At 36.8% G+C, this 14,144-nt stretch overlaps 1 protein-coding gene across 2 annotated transcripts in view; it reads right to left on the reverse strand.

The window, feature by feature from the left end:
- KIF21A (kinesin family member 21A) overlaps window positions 1–14,144 on the reverse strand; it is a 95,133-nt gene that overhangs the window by 30,856 nt on the left and 50,133 nt on the right. The window contains exons 11-22 of one of the 2 annotated variants that reach the window (XM_050892472.1): window positions 13,314–13,517; window positions 9,852–9,890; window positions 7,331–7,415; window positions 7,034–7,151; window positions 5,627–5,815; window positions 4,488–4,687; window positions 3,981–4,088; window positions 3,418–3,486; window positions 3,096–3,307; window positions 2,279–2,432; window positions 1,692–1,892; window positions 234–335 (exon numbers count right to left, since the gene is read on the reverse strand). In XM_050892472.1, the coding sequence (XP_050748429.1) occupies window positions 234–335; window positions 1,692–1,892; window positions 2,279–2,432; window positions 3,096–3,307; window positions 3,418–3,486; window positions 3,981–4,088; window positions 4,488–4,687; window positions 5,627–5,815; window positions 7,034–7,151; window positions 7,331–7,415; window positions 9,852–9,890; window positions 13,314–13,517 (1,681 nt within the window). The remainder of the gene's footprint in view (window positions 1–233; window positions 336–1,691; window positions 1,893–2,278; window positions 2,433–3,095; window positions 3,308–3,417; window positions 3,487–3,980; window positions 4,089–4,487; window positions 4,688–5,626; window positions 5,816–7,033; window positions 7,152–7,330; window positions 7,416–9,851; window positions 9,891–13,313; window positions 13,518–14,144) is intronic. The other variant, XM_050892480.1, reaches the window with a different exon arrangement.

The raw sequence follows: 14,144 nt of genomic DNA on the forward strand, positions 1-14,144 counted from the left end.
AACATGAGGTAATTAGTAGAGTGAAGTAGGCTCTACTGGGAGTTGAAAAACAGGCAACAGGTTGAAGGGGACAATGGATCTCAAGGGCCTTCACACTGAGAACCAGTGTGACTCAGTAACGTTGACCAGCTTTGCTTTGTCTAATGCACATTAGTCAGTCCTTATGTCAGCACAGCTCTGCTCCTGGTACATGGCATAGTCCTGGCACACACATATTTCACTTAATGCATTACCTTATTGATACCCATCGTGAGGAAGTGATCAAGCAAATATCGAGCTTCTGTCAAAGTGCAAGCATTAATCACTGCTGTTACATCCAAGGTCTCTCCTTCTTCCTACGTGTGCAACAATAAAAAGTCAGATTGTGAAAAATGCGGGTTTTGTTTTGCGTTTTTTGGGTTTTTTTTAAATCATTACAGTAATCATAGAAAACAGTGAAGATGCTGCAATATCACTCAGTTCATCCCCTTGGTACCTCTAAACCATGCCTGAAAGATTTCTTTTCCAAATTATCCCCAAAACACCCCACAGTACAGACTCTGCAGCCTTCCCAGTCTCTTCCAGTGCTTCAGTTTCTTTCCTATTAGAAAGCTCTTATCAAACTGCAACTCAGACCCCTTCTTTCTACAAGCTAACCTATTCACAGTGGATGCAGAAATGAGCGCATTTCTTCAGTCTCTGCAGCCTTCATGCATTTGAAGACTTCTCCCCCTAGTCTTTTCCTCATTTTTCTTCTGATTATTCTCAGTCAGTGTTAAGCACTCCGGTACCCTTAAGAATTACTAAGTCTTTTGTGTTCACTACTTCTTTACTGGTGAAGTCCTGTAACCTTGCACCATGCTGTCCAAAATTCAAGAAACCCTAATGTGAGTAAGATAGTAGAAGCTGCTGGCAATGTAACATGCATTGAAGCACAGATTAGCCCAAGGTGGGAGAGGGAGAACTCAAGAACTGCCATAAAAAAATATATATAAAATATTACAGTTCAGACTTCATACTACCATGTGCCAAGAGACCTAGGAAGTGGTATGTGGTGGATTCTTCCTGCTAGATCATGTAAGGTATGATGTGCATTACAAGAGTTTTCACATTTGGATTTCACTCCTTTTGGTAATATTAGACTTTCTACATCAATTGTAATAGACAATTTCCTTTTACTAAATTACTATTTGAAAATGTCAACTTTAAACAAGCAACTTGGCCTGAAAAGGCTCTTTAGTTACAGAAAGCCACTGTTCCATAATTGAAAATATACTGAAATGCAATATAAATAATTTACATAAATATATTTAAATATTTTTGTATGTGAGAATTTAAAGTATACAAAAACAATACAAGGCAGTAGAAGCATATCAACAGATGCAGGAAGAGGATACAAGCTGCTAGCCTTCAGTCCCAAGAATTATATTAATTTAATGCCAGCAAAATAGAAAGCATCAGCTTTGACATTTAAATGCTTTGCAATCTTAACCTGCGTTACACTATTGATATTAAAACTCAGATCTGAAAGTTCAGTTGTATAAACACTCTTCATTTCAAACTTCACCCAAGTTTTCACCGATTTTCACTTCCTGGTTCAATAATTACACAGCCAAAACAAAATTCATTTCTAAATGAGAACATTCTCAAGGCTAACACAGTTGTTTTTTCTTTTCTCCATTTTACTATTTTTGCATTAATATTTGACTTACTTTCGCTTCCTCCATTTGCATAATGTTTGCTTGGCAGTCAGAAATGCTGTCGTTAATGTAGTCTATATTTGCAGTTAGTGATTCCATCTCTTCATTTATGTTTTGGACATTTCTATCTGCTTCACTGCCACCCCCATCCTTGATGAGCTTCTCCCTTTTCTTCGAAAGCTTTTCTCTTCTCTTTGTAAGTTCTTCACGTTGCTATTTTCCCCAAAGACATAATATTACATAAAAAGGAATTAGTAAACACTTAGGGCATTTAAACACCTTTTTGTTTTATTTTCCTTCCCTTGTTATACTTTAACTAACATATCATGATTTCTACAGGAAGAAGTTATACAGGTGAATATATTAATATATTTGCACGTGATCCCATTAACGTGCTTTTTATTTCTTACTAAGCACAGCAATTCCATGGTCCAAATGCTTACTGGGGTTGTTAAGATCATCTTCACTGACTGCAATGGATTCCAAGTCACTTTGCCTATGCCACCATCACAGCAATTCATTTACAGCAAATGTAAATGCACTGCTCTCTCTTTATTAAATATGATGATATAGCCAACAGTGCATAGTAGATCACCCACCGCAAGTAACCTGTTCATATCTGCCTCCATATTGGAAATGGTCATCCTCTGCATAATGATATCAGTCACTCTGCGTTCAAGTAACTGCCACTTCATCCTGGCTGCCTTTGAGGAGTAAACTCTGCTTGTCACTGCTTTCCGCTGATATTTCTTTCTGCGATAAATTCAAGAGAAACATACAGCTAAGTCTAAAGTATATTCACACTTTTGAATGTGGAAATGATCAGGCCAGAGTATTTTTCATGGACAAGTTAAAATTTTCTTGCAGTTTTTCATTGTACCAGGCAGCTATCTGCACCCAGCCCTGAACTCTACTGCACTCTAATATACTGCATTTGAAAAACAGGTATCAAACACTATGGCATCTTGTATGGTGCAGCACTGAAATTGAATGCCACCTAAGAGTTGTTCCCTATGTAACAAGGGGACCTGCTTCAAACCACACTGGAATAAACCAATAAACCTAATACATTAAATTGTCTTTTCCAACAAGTTTTTCTTTGTACTTAAGAACATTGCAGGCATTGGACCGCCAAGGGCATTTCTCTTTAAGAGCAGATTAACTGGATTTTGAAATTTTGGGGTTTCTTAATGCGACTTGCTCTTTAACGCCATTTTATATTATTCCACACTGTTTTAAACCCACAAAACTCAAATTGCATTTGATAATGGTAAAACGCCCATTTTATGAGCATTACATGACAGCAGTTTGAAAAATAACAGCTACTGCAGTATGTATCATCACAAGATTATCTGCCAGAAAGTCCATGCAATTTTCATTTCTCTTAGGAGAGTACTAAACAGTTTTAATCCTTACCCTGTTCCATTTGTTGCAGTTACAGATAATGCTTGAACCCTTGCAACAGGAATTCTCATCTTCTGCTGTGCTGCTGTTCTTGAACCATCGTGCTCGACTGATGAGCTAGAACTTGCTTCCTGTACAGGATGCTCAGGCAGGCTCAGCTTTCGACTTACTTTTCCTGCCACTTTATCAGACAGAGGCCTTACTTGCCGACGAAGGGCTGTAACCTGAAACAGAGTGCAGAGACACAATTACCTCTCCCCAAAACGGCATTCTAAGTTACAGCAATACAATATCATTCTGTTTTCAAAGATGCGTTACTGTTTTACCACAATACCTCTTCAGTTTTGCGACGTAAGATAACTTCTTGATTTCTTTTCTGAGCTTCCAGAAGCTTGAGCTGATGCTGTGAAAAATACAAGCAGCACATGATATTTTTTCCATTATCTGCCATAAGGACTGTATTGTATAAAAAAAGACCTTTACACACTAATACAAGTTTGCAAAACTGTTGTGACATGAAGTTATCAAGTCACAATTGTTTCTTGCTCTTTCTAGTGCAGAATGAAAATAAGTGTTTCACTATATCAATTCTCTATCAAAAAGAATACCTGCAAGCAAGCAAGGTGGTAGCAACAGCTTTGTGAAGATTCACTAATAAAATAATACTGATATACATATTCAATAAGCCTTCTATTTTCTGTTGCACTTATCACCTGAAGCTAGGAACTGAGTTACCATAGAAGTCAAACCAAATTATGTGCATTTTGACTGGTGAAAATACACAGGTACATGCCTGCCTCAGTGAATGCATATACACATGGTGTGTGCCTGCAAGCAGATGCACATCATAATGATAGATGCTTATTCCAAACAAAAGTTCTTTATCTGCCAAATCACCTCTCGTTTGCGTTGCTCCTTTTTAAGCTGTGCAATCTCTCTATTTCTTCTAGATTCAGTCATTCTAGCTTTCTCCTGCTCTTCTTTCATTTGTTTCATCAAGCGAACCTGTAAAGAGGTCATCACTTAGAAAAGCTGTTTACACTGAAGTCCTGTTCCCTGCCCCCACTCATATAGAGTTTCTTCTTCAAATTGCCATCTTCCAGTATATTACATGCTTTTAGCTATTTACCTCCTCCATCTAATGTGTCTTCTTCACTCAGTGCTGAATAACAGCTAATAAGCAGTGCAAGCTTCTCCATGTTTGATACTGTAATTTCTGTTCATTAAGCCTAAAAGCCAGTCCTCTCCCCCAGGAATAGCCTAGTCTTCCTATCTTTTCTGTTTCCAGACTTTCGAGCAGCTGACAGCAAGAACAGAGTTATCCGGTAGATAAACGCACAGGAGATTTCAACCCATTTTTCAGTAAACACTCATTGTACAACACTTCAATATACTGAAATATACCTTGGTTTTCTTCATCTCTGTCACCTCCTGCTGCAGCTTCTTCAGTTGCTTTTCATATTGAGACTGATTTTTAAGCAATCGTGCATGTTCCTTTTGTGCTGTTTGAAGTCTCTGCAGTTCTTTATTCATGGCTTGGAGTTTCTTTTCATATTCTGACTTGATTTTTTTTGCCTTTTCTTCCGAATAGGTCTCTACAGAACCTAGAGCAAAAGGGAATTCTTAATCTGCTTTTGTTCAGGATATTTTCACTTTCCCAGCCACAGCAGATGACTACTTCCTCTGCTTTTAGCATTATCTGCAATATCTTTGAAAAATTTGTCTCTAGCTCCTGTCACCTGCACTACTTCAAACTTTCCACCTTGCATGCGTTCTTGGATAAGAGATCCAAGTATTAACACTTTCCTTCTGATTTCTTTGCACTAGACAACAAATATCTGAGCACCTGAAGACACAGATGCACACATGCTTGTTCACACGTATGTGCACAAGATCATAACAACAGTCCCAAGAGCCATCAAGCCTAGTATCCCTTCTCTGGCATTGATCAAAAGGGAAGACCTAAGAAAGAATAAGGGAACAGCAAAAGCATATAAAGTATATAACTATAAAGCATATATTTTAAAAAAGAAAGAAACAAAGAAAAACACTTCCGCCAGTACTCTCCCAAAGTTCAACTATTTGTGGCTTAGGACTTCCTCAGTCAGAGTTAGTTTTTTCATCTCAATTCTACTACATATTCAAAAAAGTTTCGTCAGTAAAACATCTCTGAAAGGCCACTGATCCTAGTTCTTATTTTTATGCAAATCAAAAGAAAGGGGGGAGGGAGGAGCGGGAAAGAACTTTTAATTCAGGAACTATCTCAAGGACCATGTTAAAATGAGAGCTCCTAGAAAACTGAAAATGCTAATTCAACCAAATCAAATATCTGTCAGTAGCAGTATCTTTTTAAAAAAATCTCTCTCAATTCTGGTAGAAACTAGAATGAGTAAAGTATGATTCACTGGCATTATGGATACAAACCTATTTCTGTTTTCTGCAATTTCTTATCACATTTGAAAAAGGAAGTGAGGGAAGTAGCAAACAATTCAACTTGAGTATCTTACCCAACATCTAGATTTAAATGATTTTGTACTTCTTACCCAAGTTTTGAAGAACCTGATCTCTTTCAAGCTGAGTATCTCGAATTTTATGTTGTAGCATCATTAGCTTCTCTTCATATTGTTTTTTCAGTGTCTGCAACCTTCGCTGGCTGTTCTCTAGCTCATCTATCAGTTTCTGCTTAATGGCTATTTCACAGGTGATATTTGCCAAGTCAGCTTGATAATTTTCTAAAATAAAAAGATTTGAGCAATTAAAAACTAAGACTTCTGTTAAAGTAACAGCAAGGATCACATATAGACACCCCCTGCAATGTTAGGGTCATTTCCTGACATGTAAATTGTGCTTAGGAGAATTCTACACAAAGCACAACGCAGCAACCAAAATTATTATCTGCAATTCATGATAAAGTCTCCTCCTTAAACACTCTCCATCCTAGAACTGGGAAAAGGGTAGGGAAAGATATTTCTTATTGGATCACAGTTGCCCATATGTTGTAATTACTCACATTTAAATCTCAACATCAGCACTCTGTCCTTCCCCATACTTTGTATGGGGCTGTGAGACTTCAGTCAGACCTCAGGGCTGGAGAATAACTGTCATTCATAAACCCAGCAGGTTATAAAAGGAAAATTTGACTGCTGGCAGACCCCAAGGGGAGACTTTCCCTTCTCTAGCTCTTAGAAAGATACAGCCAAAATTCTGAGAAGAGAGGAGCCACCTCAATCATGGAAGTGGAATGATGAATGGAATGAGAAAAGGAGGAGGAAGAAGTAAGGAAAAAGGACTAACCCACATGCTAAGTTTATAAAAGTTTAATTAATTTCTTTAGTCAATTAGGTCCTTTTTTGGCTTAAGATTATGTGCTCCAGAATAAACATGTCAGTTCAGGATTTTTTTTTTCCCCAGGTTCCGCAACTCCTGCTAATGGTTTGTGTGACTCTCAAACAAGAAGGAACCAACAGACTTGGTTTGCCCATTTGGCCTGACTCACATGAGAGAATTGCTGGTGATGCTGTCTCTGACTCTAGCAGTCCTGACTTGCATGCCACACGAAAACGAGGAAGGCTTACAGACTTCCAGCCTTTCAAAATTAAATTCTACCCATTTCTAAATTAGCTGAATGGGACCTATTACCTTGGTGATTAGTCCTGAGACATAAAAATAACCCAGTACTTAAACCTTACACTTTGCATATTCTAACCAAGGAAGAAATGTGTTATCAAATACCGGATGGCCTTTGGTCAATTTTAAAGCCAGTAAGGGGACACTTGATCAGATGTCTATTACATGTTTTAGCACCACAACCAAAAAAAGAATTCACTGGACATACAATCCACAGAGAATTATATGGACAGTGGGTTGACAACATGCTGTCTTGCCTACCAAAACCCAAGGAATGACAGATAGTATTTGTAAAATTGTACAGAATATTGCACTGACATCACCTTTTTCATCAGAGTCAGAATCTGATTCATCTGAGCTTTCGACAACTTCCATGTCATCTTCATCCTCATCATCTTCCTCTTCTTCATCCTCATGATCACTTAGTTCCTGCATTTCCTCCTACAAAATGTACAAAATAGAAAGATGTTGAAGCACACCCACACTTTTCCATCCCCCAGTCACTTGTGACTATCACTGTGAAGCCACAGTATTCATCTGACCCATTCCCAATTTCCTTTCTATAACCTTGTAAATCTTTAAACAATGAACAAATAAACCAAACACTTCTAAATACTTACTGCTTCCAATTCATTATTCTCTCTCTCCGAAGCACCTTTTTCATCTCTCTTCTCCTGCTCGTTATCTGTGTTATCCTCTTTAACACTAGCAGAAGAGGCACAGACACAAAATATTCACAAACTGAAATGGCATGTGCTTCCCATCCCCCAAACCAGTAAGTTGCAATTCCAAATAAAGATGAAAACCAAAGTGTAGTTAGACAAAGGTACAGGTGTTGGGCATGGGTAGAACACAACTTCCAAACTCCCGCAGATAATAAAATAATGCTTAATGGCTCTTAATCTTAGCTTGCAAAATAATATTAATGATTAGCACATTGTTTTAGGGCATATTGCACAACTAGGACGATCAGAACACACATCTTCACATACTACAGCAGTATTCATTTTGCATGGAAGTTGCAGTGTACCCAGAATAGCTTTTACAAAGCAAAAAAAGAACATTGTGTGCAGGTACAACATACATTACAGGTTTTACTACACTCTCAAGCTGTAACAGAGCCTACTGTGCTTACAATCATCTGAAAATTTATGTATAAGCCTTAAACAATATCCTAATTTATCATACTGTAAGTACTCTTTTGATCAGTTATCTACTTTGACATCAAGGGAACGCTCAAAATAGTCATTGATACAACAAAAAGTGTTGAGAAATACTGAATTTTTGCAATAAGACTGTCCATCTCAAAAAGAAATTTTTCCCAACTATTAAGATTACATTTTAGTATATTTCCATGCTTTTGTTTTTCAGACTATAGTTCAAAACTTATTTAAAAGTAAAGTATCTCTATATTCTTTCCTCTCTTGGCAACCTGAACTGTAGTGATGGCTCATGCAAATTACAGCAGGGTTTTTTTGGTTTTGTTTTAAAAGGTTTGGTGTATTAGACATTAGGACGAGTTTTAACGTTTTTAAGTGCACATTTGAGACATCACATGCAAATGTAAAATTCAAAAATCAGTGGCACTCTGCAAATTGTCACAGACAAAATGTCAGTCCCTCTAGCACTACATGTGCAAAACCCAAACCATCCCCAATAGATGGGAAATCGTGCTAGAACAGGCTAGACACCATAGGGGTCAATAACGAAAAAATGTGGTTAGGATTGCATAATGTGGAATCCACCTCACCTAACTGCAGCTGCATAAAAGTTTGGCAAGTTATGTGCTGTCACTGATCAGGCAGAGTAACTAGAAATACACATCTTCCTCCCACTGACACCAAAAGGAGCTCAAACTCGAGGTCTAACTCTTAGACAAATCCAGTACTCAGTGCAGTGACAAGAAATGTTCAGTAGATTGGAGACACTATAATTTGGCAAGTGACACCTAAAAGCCACCTTTAAAACAGAGCTCTACTCTGAAGAGTGCCAGTTAAGTAACACAGTGCTTCTGTGCACACATGATTTTTTGTTATACTATTTTTTAACCTGTTCAGTGCTAACTGGTTCCTTCTGCCCCACTCATCACCAGTGAAATTGAATCCAGCTACAGCGGACCATGCACAAGGCAGAATGCTTTTGCTTGGACCACCTGAATCCATGCAGCAGCCAGGGAGGCTGGAAGTAAGGAGCCTAACCAGATTTGTACACACACACAAAAAGAGCCAAACAGGGAATACTGAGCCACACAATCTCATTTCCACAGATTCTTATCTCACTCAGCCCACATGTTCTGTTTTATGTTAGTTTAATAAGCCTAAACGATAACAGATCTTAGCAGATGGAGGCAAATCCCCAGTTTCCTTTCCACCTGCACACAGCACAGAGCTAACCACCACACAGAATTTGTGTTCTGCCTAATAAAGAGGAGAGGCAGGAGGAAGGAGAGCCAGCAGCTCTCCCAGGCAGAACTGTACTGCTTAATTTGTGTGCTACTGATCTGTGGATTCACATCATCTGCATGAATTCAGTGGGGGGTTTTTTGGATCAAAGTAGACAGCTGACAAAGAAAAGCTCCTTTACTTTCATTTTTGACTGTGTATTTCTCTTTTTAGACCCTTCAACTTAACTGCTCTCTATGACCAACTACTTTACTGCTTTGGCTGAAACTGAACAGAAGGAATTGTCAAGGCTTCTGTCACATGCTTTCAAAAATAAAAGCAGCAGACTTATCTGAGGTGTGAAGGTCCAAGACCTTCTTGATCTCACGTGCCAAAATTATTATTGTCGTATACTGTCTGCTATACATTTCATACCGTATGAGCTACTGTGCCTTCCTCCTGCCCTTCGTTCCATACAGGCCATGCAAGAAAGAAATCTACTTAATTCTATAGCAATTCCCAAAGGCACCACCTCCCCACAAACGCTTGCTCAACACTGCAATCCCGGAGTCAACCTCAATTCCACAACAGAGGTTTCTTCCAGTTAAAACACTTGTTAAAAGTCAAAACACAGGAAAGAATTTTGAAAAGCCAAACGAACTACTCCTGAAGTACCTATGAATCTGCCCAACTTTTTTTCATGTATGACAACCAGTTAATTGAAATGACAGGTAATTAAAAACCTGGGAAATATTCCAACCTTCTTTCTTCTTGACTGCTTTCCTCAAGTTTCTGTAGCCTTCAAAAGCACGAGGTACAGTATTGGAAGGCCAAGCCAATGAAGGACAAACCAGACAGTGAAAAGCAAAAGTGATAAGAAGGTAAAAAAAATGATATATGAGCTTGTGGAGTTTAAAATGAAATTTTAAAAGATACCATCAAGAGACAACAAGTAGTAAAAAGGCAATACATTTTGCACAGTTGGAAAGTAAATAGAAAACAAAGAAGAAGCATTTGTAGGTTAACTAATCTGTTGCTGTCAACAATTGTAAATTCAAGTTACACTAAGGAAGAAGTTTTAGATATAGACAATATATTTCACTTTGAGAATTATCTCTAATATGAATTCAAAAAATATCTTCGTTCTAGAAAAAGCTTTCTCCTCTTTTGCCACTTAAAATTGGCAGGTAAAATACCAAAAATTGCAAGAAGTATTGCCATTGAACCAAAGGTATATATCCTCAGGAATATATCAGGAAAAAAAACCAATGCACTAGTTTTATATATGCTGATAACATATTGTAATATAAAGTAGTAATGAGAAATTTTTAGTACTAATATTCCAAATCATATATTCTGAATAATTCATACAAAAATCTTCAAACTGCATTTATTTTTTGGTTTGGGGTTTTGTTTGTTTTTAAATAAAAAGCAGAAAACTGCAGTTTATTTTTCTGGGATTCAGAAAGTACATGCCAATGATTGCTTGTTATTTTTTAATAAATTAACAAAAAAATACGCATCAGAAGCAATGAGATGGACAAAGTGTTAGTATTTTTACTTGTACTTTTTCCCTCTTGAACAAATGTGGATGTATCAGTAAAGAAATGTCTGCATGACATATAAGTGTAGAGATGGCTTAAATTTCAACAACTACTGAAATTCCTCATGTTCCCATTATGAGCAAGTTTTGAGCGAAAGCTTTTGCTGCCTTTTCACCTTATACTGCCTGTCATCTTCCTTCAGTATCAGCTAGGAGCGAACACACTGAACCCCATGTAATTTTATCACTAGTTTAATAAAGGTTACGGAAGTCGAAAGGCAACAGTCAAAAAAGGTTACCAGGTATGTAAGGCTGACTAACAATTGAAAGGGACGTGGGAGGTGTGCTCTGGGACTTCCAGTGAGTAGGTCACACTGTGGGACACTCCAATCAAGCATGTCAGTATTTCAGCAGCCAAAACATTACCATCGCGTAAACTGTTTCTGATAAAGTTTATGACAGATGCTTATTAAAGGCTACAGATATATAGCAGTACATACCTGCTGCTCTTTCAGAAACTGGCTCTTAGATATTCAGGCTAGCCCACAACAATTTAGATAAGTTGCATGTATTTAAAATTATGCACCTTTCATCATACTGACCCATAACCAGGAAACAAACAGATCAAGAAAGGTAGCAGATGAGGCAGAACTAGTAACTAGGCTTACCGATACCATTTTAATCGGAAAATGCTAGTTAGACAACTTTAAAAGAACAGCAACCCTAAAAAGAAATAGTACAGTAAAAGCAGCTAAATGCCTGTAGAAGACAGAAGTAGAGCAAAGAATCCCTACCAAACTGCAGGGTAAATTGTCCCTTTGCAATACATTAGCATACCCATTGCCGATTTCTGAAATTTCAGAATAAAAATTCACAGTGATATATCCTGAACACAGGCTTTGCATTTCATTAATTAGATAGAAGCACTCTGCAGGTAACAAGTATGACAGGCTACATGCATAATCCCTCAAATCCTAACATTTCTTAGCTTCTAAGGAAATTTTCTCTTAACATATGCATCTCAGAAATTTATAAGTATTTATTACAAAGCAGTCTGCAGATGGGCCAGTAGGTAGATTCAAACTTTACCAGCACTTTGAGGAGTATGATCCCATTCTATAGAACACAAGACCTGCTTTAAGATGGATGCAGGATCATCAAGAGTTCTCTTCCAACTTAAATTTTTCTATGGTTCTCTAATTCTATAATGCTAGGATAGAAAACTGATCTCAAAAATAGTTTATGGTAAGTAGTGCCTACTTCTGGATCAGACCACTTGGCTATCCTGTTCACGAGATTATTGTCCTGGTGTAAGCAAGTGTGACTGGACGCAGAAGCTTCTTTCGGGGGGCGGGAGGAAGAAAAACAAAATTAACAACCATGTTTTTTTACTTACTACTGTATGTAGGGTAAAACTTCCAAATGTTTTTTTAAAGTCATCATCTCCTACAATAAGAGATATTACTCAATATATCTAGTAACCTTTATCTTCTGGTCACAATCCTGTCTGCTACCTAATACTCAGGCCCCAACCTAACAATTGGGGCTTTATCTAAGCATGTATTTAAATGCATGCTTGATTTTAAAACGCGTGGAAACATACAAAATCAAATCTCTTTGTTCTTGCATTTACAGTTAAAGAACATATTGAAGTGTTTGGCTGAAGAGAGGCCAGAACATTCTGCTGATTTCATTTAATACTTCCATCCTCCCCTCAAGTTCCTACAAACGTGAGATCAAAATCCCCATAAAAGTATAAGAGTTTCCTTAAAAATGATATGCAAAGGAAGAATCTAGTTGCTATTAAAATGAGTGTTCTCTACAAGTATCAGGCATTTGTGTGGTGAATGGATTTATAGATATAGGACCTCGAATTGCAGATATCACTAACTCAAATCTACTTCAACTATATTTCAGACTTATACTGTTTTAGTTTTACTCCTAACTTGTAGGAGAAGTCTGAAGGGCCATTAGTAGAAAGAGTAATAGATTAGAAGCGTGGAAGATTTCAAGGAAAAGGGAAAGATCTCTAATGGAATCAAAGTCTCAGAGTACACAAACAGATCCTTGCTGTACTAACTGCTGTCTGAGCAGGCATTTATATTAATGTCTATGAGCATTTTAGTAGATGAGAAGTTGGACAGCAAAAAAAACAGTGAAGCATGATGTTGCAGAGAATTAGGAAACCTCAAATTAAAAACATTCATAAAAGCAGAAGATAAAGCAAAAGAAGCCATTCCAAGAGCTACCAAAGAATTCCCAGCTATTCAGAATATCTTTTCTTCAGAAAGCTGTTTCAGTTTTGACATAGGGTAGAAAAAAGTTTATAATTTTTGTTTTTGAAAACTTCTGTTGAATTTCAGATGCATTTTAAAATTTTTTTTTAAAATACCAACATTTATGGAGAGCACCCGTGCTTTTACCATTGTACATAATTATGTAGAATGTCTCTGTTTTAATGAATTTTTCATTATACAAATACTGCATACTTCACTGGAAAAAAAGATGCAAAAGAAAACATCTATAACTTCAATGTGAAAAAGGGTTTGAAGGAACAGCAGTTTAGGATCCAAACCCACACAGCAACAACAAATGAATTTTAAAGTCTCAGTAGTTAAAAAAAAAATACACCTCTTTATTATAAAGAGAAAACAAATAGCATTATAATTCATACACCACCTCTTTTTCTTTTTCCTTTCTTTTTTTTTCAGCTTTTCTAGATCTTTCTTGGCTATATCCAGAATTTCCATTGTCTCTTTCTCTGAAGAAAGCATAGAAGCAGAAAATGCTGATGGTCCACCGAAGTATGTGGATCTTGCTGAAGCTCTTGACAAGTTGCGTCGAAGATTTTCATTCACTGCTTCACTTTCTAATAATTTTGCTCTTAAAAAAAAATTGTAGACCACGAATCACAAATATTGCTAATGCATGAGATGTATACTCTTTAGCATCTGTAACTGCAATGCATTACCTTCAGTTTAAGAAGAAACTACAAACCAAGGTGAAGTCTCACAAAATACAAGTGTAGTAAATCCCTTGATGAGACTATTTTACACAATGGTTACGTATATTGTACATACATTATATACCCTACACAGAATAAATATAAATGTCTGTATAAATATACGTACAGATATATCTCTGCATACGCTATATGTATACACACATTACACAAAAGCTACAACACTAACTGGGAATAGGCCAGATATTTTTATTTCTCTATTTCTTGAAGATTTATCATGCAAAAAAAAAATCTAAACTATCTAATACTTTTTTTTAATTTAAAAAAGAAAGTAGATGCTTTTTTTTTTAAACAGTAAATTGTAACAAGTAATTTCTCAGTACTATCATTTATATAGGAGGTTATGAAGTTATAAAACAATCGTTCCAAGTTTTGCTGTCCTTTGTGCAACAATATCAAGTCATCATCATTATTTAGGCAACACCTTACTTTCATTTCTATTGTCAGCTTCGTCTTTCACATTTTAATTTTTTGTGGCCAAGAGCAAC

This window comes from Gymnogyps californianus, chromosome 1 (assembly GCF_018139145.2).
Source record: "Gymnogyps californianus isolate 813 chromosome 1, ASM1813914v2, whole genome shotgun sequence".
NCBI lineage: Eukaryota > Metazoa > Chordata > Aves > Accipitriformes > Cathartidae > Gymnogyps > Gymnogyps californianus.